General features: G+C 45.9%; 1 protein-coding gene across 1 annotated transcript in view; it reads left to right on the forward strand.

Moving 5' to 3' along the window:
- raph1b (Ras association (RalGDS/AF-6) and pleckstrin homology domains 1b) overlaps positions 1–19789 on the forward strand; it is a 35434-nt gene that overhangs the window by 4615 nt on the left and 11030 nt on the right. The window contains 7 exon segments of the mRNA XM_063878203.1: positions 5607–5697; positions 16052–16171; positions 16501–16606; positions 16747–16941; positions 17354–17402; positions 17404–17785; positions 19059–19133. Of these exon segments, the coding sequence (XP_063734273.1) occupies positions 16052–16171; positions 16501–16606; positions 16747–16941; positions 17354–17402; positions 17404–17785; positions 19059–19133 (927 nt within the window). The 5' untranslated portion in view covers positions 5607–5697.

Consider the following 19789-nt stretch of genomic DNA (forward strand, 5'->3'; position numbering starts at 1 on the left):
TCAGCTATAATTCCAGCAGACGCATCAGGTATCAGAGCGTCATGGAGGCGGTGATTTACGGTCTCATGTTTCTTTCTTTACCCCACCTGCCTATGTAAGTCCAGTTAAAGCTCCACAGCAGTCCCGGGATGGGTTGATGGATGGGTTGGCCTGACTGTGTGGATTGAGCTGGGCCACGGATAATGGGTCTTGACATGGAGAGAACAAAAATTGCTTAAGGCGAGCAGGAGCGCTTTGGAGAAAGCAGTATTAAGAGCCCACAATGTGCAAACTCAGAGAAAAAACATGGCTGCTGTAAAAATATGCATTATTGACTGGGTGATGTATGATCCGTCTGGTGCAAGACGTACACTCGCACACAGTGGATTTATATCCCTTCTGTGTATTGCTTTCACGTGTGCTATTTAGCATCTTTGGTTTAATTAGATTAAATGGCCAGCAGATCATGTGATGTGTTGCAGAGTTCAGTTAGTTCTCACGAAACCATAACAGCAGTGTGTGTCTGTGTGTCTGTGTGTGTGGACTCTCTGGTAACACTAACAGTCCATCATACAAACACAGATGCAAGCCAAGTAGTGTTTTCCCTCGCCCCCCTGCGAAACGCCTGCCGCCTGGCCCTAAAGTGTTTATGTTTGTACAGTTGCCGTTTAATCGTTGACCTCCGGGTTACATTCCAGTCAAATCCACCGAGGATTCAGATTTATATACCTCCAGGGATACACTAACAATGCTGCATTATATGACGATCGGAGAAAGTTAGGGATCCAGTTACAGTGATTATAGCGTCCTCACGTTAGCATCTCATTGTGTCAGGGGTGTCGTGTTTGTGTGGTTACAAAAGCAGCGTTTGGAAACAGAAATATTGGCATGCAAAGAAAATAGATTCTGCTGAGCGCGCACTGGATTTAAGATGTCATCTTTTTCAATTGTGCAGATTCAGTTCGACTACATGCATAGAAACCCCGCTTCCATTATTTAAATACTCCAACTGTGTGTTCAGCGCAAGACAGGAACTCGCAGTACACATAAAACTGGGCTTGTTTTGACATTAAATATGCACTGTAACCTACTTTCCCCCCCCAACTACACTCTCACCCATAATCATGAAAGTTACTCATGTCTGTTAGAAGTAGCTACACTATCCAGGCGGTGCTTGAGCGTGCGGTGAAACCTCAGGGAGAGAGGGGGTTGGAAAGCAGCCAGCCCTTGTCACATTGCCCGATCGTAACATCCCCAGGCAACAGCCACAAGGGTCACCACACATCGGCATATCACAAGAGCCAAGATGTTTTGGCAAAGCGGTAAAACACCAGTGAGGAAGAGGGGAAAATATGTAAATTAGTGAGAGGAAAGAAGGATCGGATGGAGGAGACAGGAGTTGTGAGAACGCAGCAGCAGCAGCTGATGTCATGTGAAATACGACGGCCTGGAAACACTGAGGTCATTCCCCATCTCCCTTTGCCAAAGTCTTGAACATTTGGCTTCGCGTCAGTGCTCTACATTCACTGTACAGTCCAAACTCTGGCAGGCTGCTCCATTTTTTTCTTCTTAAGTTCATGTAGGACACTGCAGGAATCTCCAGTTTCCAGCAGTGACCTATACCGCAGTGAGAGTACAGGCGTGCGTGCCTCTGCAGAAGCCGATTGACACATTTTTGCGCGAGAATCCCTTGACAGTCGCTCAAATCTGTAGGCTTAATCTCACAAGATAGCTCTGTGTGTGTGAGTGTGTGTGTGTGGCTGCCTTTTGCCAAATCTCATTGACTAATACCCTGGCAGCTCTGCGAGGGAGCCGAGCCTCCATTGAAAGTGTCTTTGGGTTAAGTTAGTGGCTGAGTGGCTTGCTAATCTCTCTCTGCTCCGCTGATCTTCACTCTCTAGTGATTCCTGATTATTTTCGGCCCACGTGCCACAAGGGGCAACTCTTCTCGTTGACTGAATCTAGCTCTGCCCCGAGTTTGGCACCATGACCGGCTTTAAAGCGACGAGGAGGGCATAGTGGGGGTCAGTCGGCTTGACCCCTCACCCCTAACTGCTGTTGATGATCCTCCTCTTGAGAGATTTAGAACGAAATGTTTAAATGAGACGTGACATTTCTCTCCTATCAGCCGTGATGAAGTGACGATGAGCTTTGAGAGACGATTTTTTTCTGCAGTGAAATTAAATCAGTGCACACAAAGGACTATTCTCCTCCAGCACAAGAGGATAAGGTCCTTAGTGGACTAATACAAGAAGCATTTGATCGTGTAACTCTGTATGTGTGTGTTACTTTACCCCATAAACCCCACTGGCAGCTCGCCAGCCAATGGGACCTCCATCAGATCCCACTGGCCATCGTGGGAACATTCCTGACGCAGCGTTATTCCATAATTCCCACCATGTGTGGTTTTTCCAGAGGAGAGTGCTGGCCTGCACGGACCGTGGAGAATCCCAGTGAGGAGAGGAGATCAGCTCCTTGTAATCGCAACCAGACATCACCGTGTGTGAGAGGGGAGCGCAACAGTACCCACATAGGCAGTTGTGTTAATATGAATCATTGATGAGACACTTAAACTGAATAAAACAGCAGTCTTTTGAGGAACACACTCCCAAAAAAGTATCTGACATTCAAGTGGTTTTGTATTGAACTAATGTAGGGGTTAGGAAGTCCACAATGTATGCTCTGGTTTAAAAGCAACACACTGATCAATACTAATGCACCTTCCCATCAATCAGCCGCCGATGGTTTACCTCACTGCCCTTACAGGAACGCTCAGGGTCACTGCTAAGTCTTATCTTGTTCTGAGAGCAGATTTAAGATGCTGTTGGCCCTTTCTGATCAATACATCTCCCAAGGTCCTGCCATTGCTACCCAGATCAGTAGGGAATTAGGGAGAATTTGCTTTTGTACCACCAATTAGAGCATTTCAATGTCTTTAACAACATTTCCTGATGCTATCTTATCAAGCAAGACAAGAATGAGTGGAATGTGTCTCTAATCATTAATCTGTCGTCTACTACGATATGGTGTTTCTGCTTTACACAGGAATGTTACAAACAGCACTTGGTTTATAAAATGGTTTAAATCCAGTTTTTACTACGAGAGCTTTTTTTTTGGCCATCATTCGTTCTTTTATGTAATTACTTTGTTGTAGATTGATTCAGGAAATGGGGATTTGGCACATGAGCCCAATACCATATCTATTTAATACAGCCTTTATTGGCACTCAAGTCAAATCCAGTATATCAGATTTGGCTTCCCTGTGTGTAAGCTGGGAAAACCAAATGATACTTCCACAGTTTATTTTGTAATGTTATCCAATATGAAAGATAATGCTGCAATAGATGAGGTGCTTCTGGTATGATGAAATGAAGCCTTTTCTGGTGGAGTTTATTGGATGAACACCATAACTGGGAATCAGGGGCATACAGTACACTGCTCAGTTTGTGTGCTGTGTCCCCCTGAGTAACAAAGATGCTGTGTTTCTGCCGTTCTTTAATGTGTGAATGTAAAACCGCCTCTACAGTACGTTAGGTGGACGAAACTCCCACCACAGGAAGTACTTCTCCCAGTTTGATTAGTAGCACCGTACCCACACACTGTCCACTGTATAGGTCGTTCAGCTCCGCCTGATTACTCATTTGCTGTACTTCCCCTACTACAGTCCAGTCTTTCTTTTCCTGCTGTGACATCACCATCACCTCAGCTCGCCCACGGCCCTGCCCTCCTTTCCACTTCCTGCCGCGACAGGAAATGAGCTGCCCCGACGGATTTCTGTTAATGGGGGAAGTGAAGGGTGGACAAGGACACACCTGTGTCCACCACATAGGGCTCTGTGTTTCCCCTCGGTCTGTTGTTGAAGTGGGGCACCAAGCTAGGCCACATAAACTGTGTCCTGAAACTAGCTGTTGTTAGGGTGACACACACGGCACCTTCTGGGTAGTTTTGGGAAACGAGTGCATGGAAGATGTTGTCTTCAGGGCTTCATACGATTCAAAGATTAATGCACTTGTTCCAACAAACACCAACTCTGCTTTTAGAGTTTGAAAGAGAGAAGATAAAATAGAAAAGTAACATGTTCACTGTTCCTGCTGTCACCTATGTGATGTGGAGCGTGACACACCAATATTACATAAAAGCTTCCTTTTCTACCGGCAACAGGAAAGGAGTCTATTGGCAAAAATGTGTTAATTCGGTGGGAAAAGGGTACATGACACTATTTGTACCTGGGCATACATGTGCCAGATTTAGTACAGATTTAAGAAGAGGAAACTTGTATTGTCATGTCTTGAATTGTTCGATTTACTCCTTTTTTTTGTCCTCTCCATTTTGTCCAGGCCTTTCGTTTCGATCACATGCTGTTAATGTTTGTCTGTGCATGTGTGCCGCAGGCCAGCCTTTGTTTTCAGCAGCGGAGCAGCTGCCTGCCGGCTCTGTGCTGTTGTGACTGGAGCAACTGTGTTCCCTGCAGCTGCATGGACCCATGTGTCACGGCCACACCTGTTCAATGGCCTTGTGTTGACTGAGTGATATCACACGTTCACTGTGTGTGCACACTACGCCAGAGAGAGACAGAGGGGGCTGACCTGTAACCCGAGGAGGCAATTTTGTGTTTTTGACACACATGTATGGATGACGTGCACGAGCACAGACATGCACACTGGAGTACGACTTTTTCTAACACTCATGCAAGTCTAAAACACACACACACACACACACACACACACACACACACACACACACACACACACACACACACACACACACACTCACACACAAGGGCCACATGCTGTTGAACAGTTGTTGTGTAGAAAAGGAACAGCTGAAGCCAGCGGGAATAGCTTCTTAGTCGGCAGCCATAACATCAGCTGCCTACCTCTCTCTCTCACACACACAAAGTACACACCATGTCCAAATCATAGCGTTTTTCCTCGCCAAATCACCATGTGATAACCTCCAGTCAACAGGTTGTGTGCCCGAATTATATCCTATGACCAGACCATGACTCAGCATCCAGGTTGTTTTGGATAAAATATGTCTGGCTGGCGTGACTCAGCACTGATGAGTTGATGATTTGTTTAAAATGTTCAACGCCGGTCAGCAGACTTACTAATGAGTCAGAGTCAACACACAAATAAGAGTTTTGACTCTGACTCATGTAGTGAAATGATTAGCCTGCCTTGCTTTTTAGGTCGGCTGCATGTGTGGCTATGAAAATAAAGGCTTTGTAGTCAAATGAAGAAGTCGTCGTCAGCTCAAATGTCACACTCTTAATCTCGCAGTGATAATGAAGCCCGTTCGTAATGAAGGCAGCGCTGGGCTTGATTGCTTTCAGAGCGCCGCGATAAGTGTCTTTCTGGCTGTGCGTGTCATTTTTGTCTGCAGTTAGTTAAGTCTCTCGCTCAAGCACACTCCACAGTTAATCCTCTGCATTCTTGTGACAGTGAAATCGCTCTGTCTTCCTCTAGCTGCCGGGTCTCTGAATTCTCCTGCAGAAAACAAACGCTATAAGGTTGGACGGACTAAAGGAGGCTGTGACTGAAGCATGGATTGTGTTTTGCTACTATAGTCCTAAAAGTAGACACTGAATCATATCTAATACATTTTATTCTTCTCCTTTCTTTCAGTCTCAGAGGATAAAAGCCCTGTCAAAGAGTGGAGTGGTGGTTTTGGTCTGACCTTTAACCCCAGAAGGAAGGAGAAAAAGCCACTTCAGAGGTAAGAGTTCCTGTAAACCTAAGTGAGTAAATGGTGCCAGAGCTACTTTCTGTGGGTTATAAACTCTGAGCAGGGGAAAAACAGTATTGACGTCGCTGCCAGGAAGCTTTGCCAAGCTCATGCACGGATGCCACAGAGGCTGTTATATTGACAAGCTGCTGCTGCTGTAGCAAGTTATATATTTAAGGTGGTCTGAAACCCTGTGTTTTCTCATGTGACATGCATGACTGATGTGTCAGATCTGTCATGTAGCCGCTTCACATTAGAGAGTGGAATCCCCGGTTGACAGTGTGTTTGTTGTTTGTCGTAGGGAAAGATAAATCCAGACTTGGTGTAGAAAGGGAGGCTTCACTCCCCCCTTTGTAAAGCGTCAGAGCGCCTTGTAAATCAAAGCTAAATGAAAGAGGAGTCAAGCCTCTGAGGAACTTGTCAGGGGAGAGTCCTCCTCGCCGAAAGAGATAATTCCCGACTAAAGTAGAACCATGTGAGGGCGAACTGTGCTGCGGTTTGAAGCGGAGAGCTGCTCCTAACAGTGAGCCTTTATTCTCTCACTATCGCAGATCTGCTCTCTTTCCACTCGTATCTGCAAGGAACGGCCAGCAAGTCATTTACTAGAGTGCTTTGCGTCTTGGCTCTGTGAAAAAAACGCACACGATATGAACACCCACATCAGCACAGATTCTATATTCCTGTTAATAGGGGAGTTATAAAAAAGGGAGTTATGGGTTTACATAAGTGGCCCTCTGCAGACCACAGAGCACACAAGACCCACCGCAGAAGCAGAAGCAAAACACATAAAATGCCTTTTATCTGTTGATTTGTTTTGCTTCTGCTTTTGATTATTATTTACTCTGACGTGGAAGCTGTGGTTGACTACTTTATTAAGAAACACATATTTGAGGAGGAAAACCAATATATTGCTTGCATTGTAATGTGTGCGTAGATATGGCTTGTCCAATTGCAGCGGGGGAAAAGTACTATTTGGACATCCTTATTTTGCTCATTTAAACTTCTACTCCACTGCATTCATTTATCACTCATATCTAACAGCCACTGGGATTTAATGCAGTACTGTACCTGCCTACAACACATTAAAATGAGGACAAACTACAACACTTTAATGCTCTTGCATGTAGTTGTAAACAATACAAGTACACTTGGCTGACAATTCTTCTATATTTAAGTACTTCTTCCACCTCGGTCTCATTGTGATGGATAGGGAATAAATAGAGCATATTTACTACCATCTTATGAAGGTTACAGACCTTTGCTTGCCAGCTGGGAAATGCTGGAGTGTTTGAACATATCTAGAAGCAACTAAAAGAGGGGATCTGACCGGACAAACTCCCAGACATGTATTATTTTCTTCTCCGGGGGGGTCTGTGATGTTTACAAAGCCTAGATGAGGATGTGGAAAGGAAGCCGGGTTTTTAACTGGGACCCCAGCAGCGGTGATGGAGCCCTGGGCGCAGAGGAGGAAGTCGCTCCCCTGGATTTAAACTGTTCCAGGAAGTGAGGATGCCTGTGTGTCAGCGAGGTTTATGGCCGTGTGTCGGCGGCTCGCTGTGTGTGTGTCAGTGTCATGTGGAGACGCTCAGCAACTTTGACACAGCGCTGTCAATATAATTCAGCTTGTACATGCGGGTCCGAAGTTATCTGTCATTGTTCTGTCGTGTTCACTTGTTCTCATGGCAACTATTTAATTCATGCTTTAAGAGACTGTCCTTGAAACGATCTCCCCATGATTTCATGAAGACATTTGGGACATGGAAGAAAAGCAACGTCAGGAATGCCAGAAATTGTGCGGCAGGAAGCAGACTGGCACATTTTTTTGGGACTAATTGAAGACACACTTAACATGACAAGACACTCAGCCAATCAGGGGCCATCTTGCAGGGGGTACAGATCCAACCGGGGGGAGGGGGGAGGGGGGGGGAGATGGGAAAGTAGTAAGCCATCAGAGCAAGATATTCCCAGCTGCTGGTGGCATGTGTGCCCAGCATTTCTGCTTGCACATTGCACATGGCTGGCTCGCTGCTTGCAGTATGTCCACACAGGTTATGCATCCGTGTGTGTGTGTGTGTGTGTGTGTGTGTGTGTGTGTGTGTGTGTGTGTGTGTTTGGGCATGTGTTGCTTGCGCAGTATGCTACTGTGCTTTGTATTCCCTGACAGGTGGCCGATGCAAACCCCCTGTTTCACTAGACCAAGCAACCAAAGGATGATGGGGGAATAAAATGATGGCGCTATAATGATTTTATGTATCTATAGTAGCTGAGAGGCAGATCAATAGGATGTACTGCTGGGAAAAAATGTGATATAATAATGAATAATTCAAGGTTGTATTGTCCCTGCTGGTTTTCCATTATACCTCCATGCTTTGACAAGTGTATTGTGATCAGCTATTCATATTATACCCTGCAGAAGAATCACTCAGTGTCCTACATACAACCACTCCTTATTTATCCAAAGAGTTACAGCAGGGTTTTAATGTGCGGAGGACATTAGTTGAGGATTTACTTCACAGCATTGCAGCTCTTTCCTCCTGCCATGCTTTCCCAGTGCAGGGAGTCTGGTCTGCTCTCTGCCTGCTTTAATGTCTGGCTATTTGTTTTCAGCCTGCTGCAGTGCTGCATCATGTTTAAAACTGTGTGTGTGCACTGCAGCAGACCACCTGAGCCCCTGGTTGTGTGTGTGTGGGTATATACGTACGTGTGTGGATGTAACCCAATCTTCCAAAAGGCAGGACAAGACTATTGATTTCACATTGGGACTGCTGCCCTGAAGGAAAGCGGGGAAGCTGACACATCCTCGCTGTGTTTGTGTGCAAGCGCAGGAGAGTGACTGTCAGAAGTAAGATAAGAACTGAAACTAAACAAGGCTCCTACGAGTGCTAAAAATACACCGTGGCTTTTCAAGGATTTTTAATAAAGTGCTTGACGCTCTTCAACTTCTAATTTAATGCAGTGAAGAAGTTGTTCTGTTTGCAATTATGTAAGTTACCTGTTGAATTTGACTCTAAAGGGGCTCTATCACACTTGTTATTGCCAGGTTTCATAATTGTATTTTGAGCTTGTGATGTTAAAGATTCAGCCATTTTACTCAGCAAAGAGCACCTCTGTTCTGATCACGACTTACCGTTTTTAGAAACTATGCTAATCCATGCAAATGTCCTCTGACTGCACTGTTGTTATATGAAAAAGCAGATGGGCGGACACCCTACAGGCAGATAAGTAGACACATTAAATCAATATTGAAGTTATTACCGAGGATCTAAGCCGTACTGAAGCTTTGTGATCGCTGCATGACCATCTGCAGTCACCTTGGAGATGCTCATGTGTGTTTCCATAGCAATGGATGCAGTTAAAGTTTGGCTGGCGCTGTGGAGTCCTCACACCTAGCGCCCACCAGTGTATCCGTGCGTTTCTCTCCTCCTCAGTTTCTCTACTCCTCTCTCTGCCTCCCCCACTCGACTCCCTCTCCATCTGTCCACCTCTGACATCCTCCTCGTCTTTCTCCCCTCTCTGTCCCCCGTCCCTTTCCCTGCCCCTCCTTCCTAATTGGCTGAATAAGCCAGAGTGGCTCACTGTGTCACGCTGTGCTCCAGTGAGCTTGTGTTTGTGTATCCATCTCATATGTGTGTGTGCGTGTGTGTGTGTGTGTGTGTGTGTGTGTGTGTGTGTGTGTGAGAGAGTTCATCCTCTGCTTGCAGGCTGTCGTCGTGCTTGACAGACGACACTGGAGCTGTTGTTTTGGCCATCGGGCCTCCCCCTTTTATTCGCAGCCTAATAGCCGGCGCCCTCCCTCCATTATTGTACCTATTCATCATTCCCTCCGTCACTCCCCCACCGTTTCCTCGTTGGCCTTTTACCCGTCTTATCTCCCTTTACCCATCACTCCTTCCCCTTCTCCTCTCTCTCCTCCTCTATGTGACGTGTGCAGGGTTTTCTGCGTGTTTGGATTTTAATTTGAAGCCACCCTGCTTTGGGACTGTGGTGTTTTTAAAATGATAATCTGACACTGAAGGGGACTTTTTAACGTTTATGTTCATGGCTGTCCTTCAGGATGATACAAATAGACTCACAGTGTAGCTTGGCGAGCAGTCAATGCCCTGAGGACTGCATGAGAGAGGAAAATACGTGACACAATGTTGAATATGGCAGATTTTAAAGGTACTTACTTAAAACACAGGTGGATTGTCTAATCAAAAAAAGGAAAGGGAAACTTTTCCAAAATTCTGTTAAGGAGCAGATTTGACAATAAACGAAACACAAAAGGCACTTGAATGCACCAGGAGAAATGCATTGGAGACAAGGTAGAGAAAGCATACAATGAAAAAACCCCCAATTGACCAGAATCCAGTATAATGCCACTACAATTGTCTGATTTACATACTGATTTCCTGACTTCATTTTATGTTTCATGATGATACACTCTTCACAAAGACTGTATATCCCTGCCCCCTGTTTAAACCTATCATCCTCTTTTCACAAGCTTTCTTCTTTAACCTTTAAAGCTGCATCCACCCTACATTTTCCAATTCAACGAGAACACACACACTTAGTGTTATGTGATTTTCCGTGTTGAACACCAGTGGTCACTACATGTCAAATGACAAGCCAACCGCACCCTGTTTGAGTTTCGACAGCGCCCGACCGACCGCTCCCACTCGCTTTTACTTTCTAATTTCTTTTACTGGCAACGGTAGCTTCAGCTTTCAGCCACATTTCCACTTTTAACTTGTCTGTTTGACAGTGACGTCCCTTTCTGGGCTGCTTCTCTTCGGGTCTGGAAATGAAGGGAGTCGACCAGTAAAAAAAGCAAAGCACTGGAAGAAAGTGAGCAGAAAACCACAGGCTGAGAACATGAGCCTGGAAATAAGCCTTATTACATCCTCGCACATTTACAGTGAGATAGGATCTGTTGTAATGTCTCATAGGAAACATTGAGAGCAGCAGTAGAAGCCTTTGTTCGCTCCTCACAGATGCTGTCTTCTTGCTGTCTGGAGCTGTTAAGGGTTATTATGCCACAGGATGTCATTACGATACCTTGACACTTTGCATTTTGGTGAGTGTTTTACAGCTCGAGTTTTATAGGCTATGATGACGATCAGACACATGTATGTGTAAGAGGTGATTCATGGTCTGTCAGGCAGCTCTCACACCAGAAGAGGAGGAGGTCAGGAGTAGAGGGGAAATCAATGTGATATTCTAGACACCTATACCATCAAATGTATTGCAAAAAAACAGTGATAAAGACATCGATTTAACATGTTTTTGGCTTGATTCAAGAACCCCATGGCTCACATGGCTGGATTTTTACAAGGAAGTTAGTCACAGGAGGATTTACATGAAACAATGTTTGCTTATATTTACATATCTTCAAACGCGACACCACTGGAACACACGGCAGCTTTGATATTGAAAGATATATTAGGGTGTGCCCTTTCTCTGAAAATTACACTCACCGTTTCCCATACACACTTTCCCCAGATTCCATCAGCAGCGCTTGGATTTATTAAAGCCTCCCTGGTGGATGTCTGGAGCTATTCCTAGCCACGGGTATGCTAAATGTTTTACTTGTTTCCTCTGTTTGCCCCCCGGAGACGTTAGTCATTGTGTAGCGTTTGTGTCCCACTAAACTCCCAAGAATTCCCGCTCTATATTTGCAGCATGGCACTGTGCTCCGGCCTCAGGACAGTTCACAGAGTTCCTATGAGCGGCATGCTGTTTCCAAGACCCATGCCCAGTGCTTTCGGGTTCCTTTCTTCTCAATTCTGGCGTACTTTGTTGAGATGAAGTGAGTATTTTTAGTCCAGAGGTGTCAGACGTTTATTTGGTTACAATAACTTGAGAGGAAATAGCTGTGCGCTCCAGATTTCTGTGTAATGCCCCCTTTTTTTCCGGAGAGCTAATGCCCGGTTTCATTAACCTCCGCTGTCCTCATTGTAAATTTACAACACACTTGCAATGCTGAGTATTTGGTCCAAAAATAGACTTGATGGAAGAATTCACTCATCACAGCGGGGGGGTTTCTGTCCACAATAGTGTTTACACAGCCACAGCCCCCCCATTTCCTGTGTGATTGAAATATGAAGGGACAAATGTTAGATGCAATTCATCGTTTGAATGTCAGCTAAGAAGTGGGAACAGGTGGTGCTGAAACGGCAGTGACCGGCTTTGGCTTAGGGACATGTTATGGATTCAATAAGTGTTTTTTGGTGTATTTCAAAAAGTCATTATCTTCAAAGTGGATTTGAACGTTTACATGACCTATATGGAGAAGCAGAGTATTACATTGGGTGTTTTCAAGCATTACCATTGTCTTGCAGCCCTTGAATTGGATAAGAGTCTTTTATTAAAGAGGCCGTATTTAATTTATGGGGTTTTCCCTTTCCTCTAGGGTGTTATATAGGGTTTTGTGCATGTACAGTAATGGCCACTGAAGAAAACAGCTCCGTCTTCTAGAAACACACCACACAGTGTTTTTTTGTAATCTTATGTAATGGCTTGGAAAAAGCATTGAATGTGAGGACACTATCAGAGTGAAACTTGCTTATGTTGGAATGAATCACATTAGGGTTATAGTGACTGCAAAGTGAGACGGTTACAGTACTTACAATCCTCCTCTATAGCTAGCATGGTGAATTATAAAAGTGGCTGTCCATCCCAGATTCAGCTTAATGTGAGCCAAATGGAAAACAGTACTTTCCCATCATGCAAACTGGATTAAGAAAGAGCCATGGAGACCTTTTCTGACCCATGATGTCATCTTGCTCTCTGTGTGTCACACCCAAACACTCGTGGGTCTCTTTTCCTCAAGCCTTCTCTTTCTCGCATTCTTCTGGATCATTTTTGTTTTCACTTTCAGGATGATCCCAGTTCTCTCCGAGTTCTTTGTCAGAAGTTTTGGGAAACTATTGTCAGCACCGTTCTCCTCTTATTGAAGCGACTTTACATCTAGTCTTCAAAACGCTCCCTTTTTCAATCCTCCTGACTCTCTCTGATATGAACAACTCTGTCTAAAGATAGACATGTCTTCCTCATCCTCCTCCTCCAGCTCTTCATCCTCCTCAACACCGGATGCTTTGGTGCTCTTTCTCCTAAGATTTCCGAGCGATTATTTTCCCAGAACATGCTTTTTTATCTTCCCATTGCCGGCATTGCAGTGCTTAAACGGAGCCTGAAAAAGACGGCTCCAGAGGGAGACTCTGCTGGGAAGACTTTTGACCTCTGACCTTCCACCCTTAACCTCTGAGTCACCCAGCATTCACAGGAGGCAGATGAGTGCTGGTCATGCTCGGACAAGAGAGAGGGGCCGTGCAGCATCGGTAGGGGATAAAGGCCACAGCGGTTGTTTGGTTTGCGTATAGGAGTGCATTTGCACACACACACACACACACACGCACACACACTCCTCCCATGCCTGTGTCTCAGGTCATGCTCCATAAGCTTGAAAGCAGGGCCTCAGGTGGTAATTCACTTAAACCTGCATCTGCCACCGAGGATATGATTCCATTAGAGACAGCTGTTCTCAAAGTGCTTTTGTCTTTTTGTTTTATGCCCCATTTTTATCCTAATTTTTATTTTCCTTGCAATCACATTGAATATGCATTGTGTGTGTTTATTTAACTATTGCACAGACTCTGCAGGCTTATTGCTGTTTAAACACAGCTGTGAAAAGCAGTTCCACTCAGTTCTCGCTGGTGTATTTACACATGAGAGCGTATATTGGCAAATGCAATTCAAGCTCATTTAGCCACTTCCTCTTCCTGTTGCCTGCAGACAGCCATGATGTCATGTCTTAAAGCGAGGATACTCGGCTCCTTTCATACCCGGGGAATCCCCAAATAGATGCGTCTGTGACCAAACGACCCCATGTGGAGCCACGTTTGAGGGAAGCCAGTTAGGACAAATTATTCTTGCACCATGTCATTGAAATCAGGGAAATTTAAGTACTTTTTTTCTGGTAAAACAATGTGTTAACGAAGATGGTTTGCTGCCCTCCTGTCCTCAATAAGTGGCACGGATAAACCGAAGGACAGCTGGAGTTTCCTGCCAAGAAACAGGCCATGTGGGAAATTAGGAATTCTGCGCATCCTGGCCATTTCCTGTCCTGACTCCCACACACGATCATCAGTGCATCACACACACACACACACACACACACACACACACACACACACACACACACACACACACACACACATGAGGGACTTATTTTTGTTGACATACTTAAGACTTCATATTTCTAGACAAGATGACAAGTGTTTCATCTGTTTGATATGTGAGCCAAAACAGGAAACTGTCCATCATCAACACAGTAATACAACAACACACACACACACACACACACACACACACACACACACACACACACACACACACACACACACACACACACGGCTTGTGATTCCAACAAAGGCTGGGTTTGGATGGGAGATTGGGGAGTATATTTTTTGTACACGCACTACATACAGTGGCTTAAAGGAGTAGACCACGTGTGCTGTCTGGAATGTGACCGCTGTGAAACAAGCGCCCCTCAACTCGTGTGTGTGTGTGTGTGTGTGTGTGTGTGTGTGTGTGTGTGTGTGTGTGTGTGTGTGTGTGTGTGTGTGTGTGTGTGTGTGTGTGTGTGTGTGTGTGTGTGTGTGTGTGTGTGTGTGTGTGTGTGTGTGTGTGTGTGTGTGTGTGTGTGTGTGTGTGTGTCCAGATGACCGATTTTCAATGGTGTTGCTATCATGTTCCTGTTTGCTCTGCTGTTTTATTGCCTCTCACCTACTGCCGGTTTTATGGCCTGCTTTTATCACCTTCTTACAACAAAACATGACTTCCAGATTGCTCTCAAGTACTTTGTGTAACTAGGTTGGACACACATGCATACATTAAACCACACACACACACACACATTGTTGCTGATCAAACAACCAGGGGTCAACAGAGGGTTAATCCCAGTTTGGTACAGTCCCGACCAGTGACTGACACCAAACAACGTGGTTAACAGGATTGATCCCCCCCCTGAAAACATCAATGGGATTACCTGGCTCTATTCCATCTGATTGGACTGTGTTGCACTCCCTGGACTGAACCAACTCTTAAGGGGGGGAACCGTGTCAGGTTGTACCATCTGAAAGAGTTTATTGACTATCAAAGCATGCCAGGTGTTACTCCTCATGTACTCCACCGGGTTTTCCTTCCACCTCCACATCCTCTCCCCAGATTAGATGTATGTTGGTATGCCGGGTGTTCATTCCTCAGGTTGGGTGATATCAGATAGTCTCAACAGTTAGACTCCCAGCTGACCTAGAAATGAATGATATGAAGGACACACTAGAGTAACATTGTTCCTGCGCTGTTCTGGAAGTCTTATCTGCTCTGCTGTGTCTCCATTTAAAGCTTTGTCTACTGAAGCATGCTCTTGTATGTTCTGAATGAGGCGTGAGGAGTTTGCTGCTGTTCGTTTTAACTCGATACTAAAAGGGAAAACATATTTTGGAGAGCATTGCCTGTTTGTTTGCATTGCTGGACCTGAGCCACACAGCAGCATGCTGCAGTGACATCACTTCCTGTGTAGTCCAGTAGAGGGAGCTCTTCCCTCACCTTTGACCGAACACAGCCTCCCAACCTGCTACGCCTTCCTTCCTTCCTTCCATCCTTCACCCGCTCTGGCCCGTACCGCCGTTAACACCACCTGCTCCATGTAGCTGAGTGTCTGATTGATAGGAGGAGACACCAGTCTAAGGATTCCCTGCAGGATCATAGATCCAAAAGCGCTCAGTTTGTCAATTCAGTCGATGTCAGACTCCATCAGGGTGTCAGATCCTCGACTGGATGCAGAGGTGTGTGTGTGTGTGTGTGTGTGTGTGTGTGTGTGTGTGTGTGTGTGTGTGTGTGTGTGTGTGTGTGTGTGTGTGTGTGTGTGTGTGTGTGTGTGTGTGTGTGTGTGTGTGTGTGTGTGTGTGTGTGTGTGTGTGTGTGTGTGTGTGTGTCTGTGTCCACGCTGACCTGCACACTATGAAACGCTGCGGGGTGTTCAGACGATCATACTGCACAGGGTGCCCGCTAGGGGTCCATGAGCAGTTGTCATGGTAACAGGCAGTGAGGTTGGCATGAGCTGGTTTTTTTTCTTTCTTCCTCCTTCTTTAGATCATTCCTGCTTATGTGGGTGTGATCTGATAGTGTGTGTGTGTGTGTGTGTGTGTGTGTGTGTGTGTGTGTGTGTGTGTGTGTGTGTGTGTGTGTGTGTGTGTGTGTGTGTGTGTGTGTGTGTGTGTGTGTGTGTGTGTGTGTGTGTGTGGAATCATCTCCTTTACACTCCTCTTTTTCTTCTTCCGTGTGTGTGTGTGTGTGTGTGTAGATGGAGCAGGTGTCAGACGACGAGTTGGACCATGGGGCCGAGGAGGACAGCGATAAGGAGGACCAGGACCTGGACAAGATGTTTGGAGCTTGGCTTGGAGAGCTGGACAAGCTTACACAGGTCAATAAACACACACACACACACACACACACATAAAAGAAAGGAGAGGCTGAGGGTTACTCACACAGGTAGAAAAGCAGCGAGAAAGGAAGGGGCTGTATCCATAGCAACCTTAACACTGCTAATCCTGTCTCCCTATACTGTATCCTAGCAACTCCCCTCCCACCACCCCTTGGTGTTATACGTCTATGTGTGACAACACTCGCAGGCATGTGTCGGTTGCTTAGATCCTGTGCTCTGACTGTATCAAAGAGTGTTTATGCATACGTGCACTTCATGATTTGCGTGTGTGTGTGTGTTTGTGTGTGTGTGTGTGTGTGTGTGTGTAGAGTCTGGATGACGGCAGGCCTCAGAAGCCTCTGCAGAAGCCTCCTCTCAGGCAGGAGACAAACATGGCCAACTTCTCCTACCGCTTCTCCATGTATAACATAAACGGTGAAACATCACACACTCACAAATATCAGCACAATAAAAGCACAGATCCCAAAAACTGGTTTATGAATTTATGTAACCCTCCCCCCTCTTCCTTCCCCCCTCTTCCTTCTCCACTCTTCCTTTCTCTTCGCTCCCCGCAGAGGCGTTGAACCAGGGCGACACAGTGGACCTGGACGCCCTGATGGCCGACCTGTGCTCCATTGAACAGGAGCTCAACACCATCTCCAAACCGAACTCGGCGTCTCGGGGCCAGAACAAAGGCCAGCCTCGGGCCCCTGGAGGGCGCAGTGCCAGCACCAAGCACACAGGCACCGGCGGAGGGGGAAGCAGTGGAGGTAGACTGGCTGAATAATGTGCATTAAGGATGGTGCTTTATGTAGTATTTCAACAAAGAGTGAAGACATTAAGCTGCTGCACAGACCTCTGTATTTTACTCAGCGACCCACTTTGTTTTGTCTTGCTTGATGGAACAAAACAGGAAGATGTCACTCTTCTTCTCGTGGTGCAAATGGTGTTTGTGGAGGTGGAAAAGCATTCCTGCAACCTGTCTGTCCTTTTTTGCCAAAGCCAAACACATGCAGAGTAACAATAAAGAGAAGGAAAAGAGGACAATTAACTGCTTCCTGTTTGCAGCGGGGAAATGTAGATTTAACTAAACACAAGCGATGACATCACCACTGCAGCCGGTTGGTTTTTGCTCTCTATAATAAAAAAATAACTCCTTTTACATTTAATTTCTTCCAACAGGAAGCACCAGTAGCAGTACCCGGGCCTCACCGGCCAACACAGTGCGAGGCGGGCAGCGTGAACGCTCGCCCCACCGCCTCCAACATCTCCCTGGACGACATCACCTCCCAGCTGGAGAAGGCCTCTCTCAGCATGGACGAAGCAGCTCGCCAGACGTCTTCTTCCTCCTCGTCTTCCTCTTCCTCTTTCTCCTCCACCACGCTCCGGCGGCCCTCTTCTGGGTCGTCCGGCGGCGGAGGCGGCGGCGGGCAGCACAGGAGGACGGGCTCAGTGGGCGCGGTCAGCGAGCAGGAGGCCCCCTCCCAGCGGTCCAGCGTGAACTCGGCATGTGCCTCGGCGTCCAGCATGGACTCTCTGGACATTGATAAAGTGATGGCGGGCGGAGAGGTGGAGGGCCAGGGCTCACAGGGGCCGAACCAGAGCAGCACAGAGGTATGACCAACACTGAAACACACACAAGGATAGACTTTATATATCAGTGAAGGTGTGTGTGAGCCACTGTGTGAAAGTTGTCATGGTATGGCAGCTGTGCATGTTTAACCACAGCATGGAGGAAACTGCATGCAGTGAGCTGACAGCCAATCCACAATACCAGCTGTGTATTGAGCATTGGAGGGTGTGTTTATGGATGCATTGTAATCTCCTATACGGCTCCCTTTGGAGGAATGGATTGCAATGTTATTTTCTACCATTTCTGATTTCCTTTGCTTACTCACCAAGCATCTCGGCTCTTTAACGCTAGCAGAATGTTCTCTAAAGGCTTCGCAGAAACAAAGAGCTAAGCTAAAATACTAAAGTGTATGTCTTGAAGAAGCTAAAAAGAGGGGGAAAAGAGTGAAGAAGAGAAGAGGAGTAACCATGTTATAGAGCTGCAGACTCCTTAAAGTGAATAAAAGATGTGTACCCCCCTAGTGGCTGGCAGTTAGTTTAGGAAGTGCTTCATTTGAGCCAAGCTTGCATTTTAAACCGGAGTCCAACATAAAGGAGCCAACATTGTAACAAATATTTAAGTAATTGTGCAGCTCTAACAGAATATCATGCATGCCCCCCCCCCCCCCCCCTGCATGTCATCACTGTATCTGTGTTTGCATCCTTTCTCTATCTGTATCCACACACACCTTGCCTGCTCCTCCTGGTTCTCCCAGCATGTCACACTGCGGCGGGCCAGACGGCAGCTTGACTTCGCCTCATGGGAGGGGGAAGTGGACCGGGCCACTGTAAGTGCGTGAGCGTGCATGTGAGCGTGCATGTGAGAGTGCATGCAATCAAGGCGTTTGCCAAGGCTGCAGATTTAAATTCAATTGTAATTTTCCAACACGTTTCATTTGCACTTTAATTGGAACATTCAGCTCTTTAGTTGTCGTGTGCAGCCATTGGTTTGTGTATAATGCATGCACATGTATGAAGTGTGTATGGTTTGAAAGAGTGATAGTGTGTGTGTGTGAGTAGCTGTAGACTCTAGGTTTAGTAGCTAGCCTGATGATCATTATACTATGTAATGATGCTCTGTTTCAATCCTCAGTTCCTCTCACAATCACTGCTTCTTTACCCACAGCTGCTGAGCGCTCCATTTATGGAAACTTCTCTCGCTTCCACGCTTCTTTTTATAAAAAAAGATCACCTGCGATTAATAAAACCTCCTGAGAATCATCTGGCACTGACTCTTCTATATTTCTCTCATTTTTTTTTATCCTTCACCCCAAAGCACTCCTATCTGGACCGAGAAACCTCGCTCATTCTGAAAAGCATAGCAGGAAAGCCTTCTCACCTCCTGACCAAGGTGACTTCCTCATACACTGGCTTTGTTGGGTTCTCTCTCTCTCTCTCTCTTTCTCTCTCTTTCTCTCTCTCTCTTTCTCTCTTGTGTGTGTGTGTGTGTGTGTGTGTGTGTGTGTGCACTGCTCCTCTCTTCTGCTTTGCGTGTCTTGGGAAAATTCATTCTCTTTCATTTCACTTGATTAAAACAAGTGGCAGACTTCTCAGCCAGCTTTCCTCCAACAAGGAACGCACAAATGAGGAGAAATGCATGTGGCAAGTTGAAAGAAATTGGGCAAGCGGTAAATAAATTACACCACCATATCCAAGTAATGAAAATCAAATGGTTTGTGTCTGTCTAGAATGGATTTCTCTGCATTTACCATGCACATAAATCACCATGCTTAAATACACTTGAGCGTTTTGTCCTACTTCCCTTTCCTGGCATGTCATCTCTTGTCTTCTTTCCTTCACGTGTCCTCCGTCTCTCCATGTAGCAAGCTCATGATTTTGTTTATGAAATGATGTTTGTAGAGATACAATCATGACTCGTTTAGTTATGTCACAACCTCTGTGCCTAACGCTTCTGCCTTGATTCTAGACGCTCCTCTGCTCCCGTCTCTAAGTAGTAACAGTATCTTTCACATGTGTTTACCATCATGTGTTGCTCTCCTTAGTTCC

The sequence above is a fragment of the Eleginops maclovinus genome, chromosome 24 (genome assembly GCF_036324505.1).
Source record: "Eleginops maclovinus isolate JMC-PN-2008 ecotype Puerto Natales chromosome 24, JC_Emac_rtc_rv5, whole genome shotgun sequence".
NCBI lineage: Eukaryota > Metazoa > Chordata > Actinopteri > Perciformes > Eleginopidae > Eleginops > Eleginops maclovinus.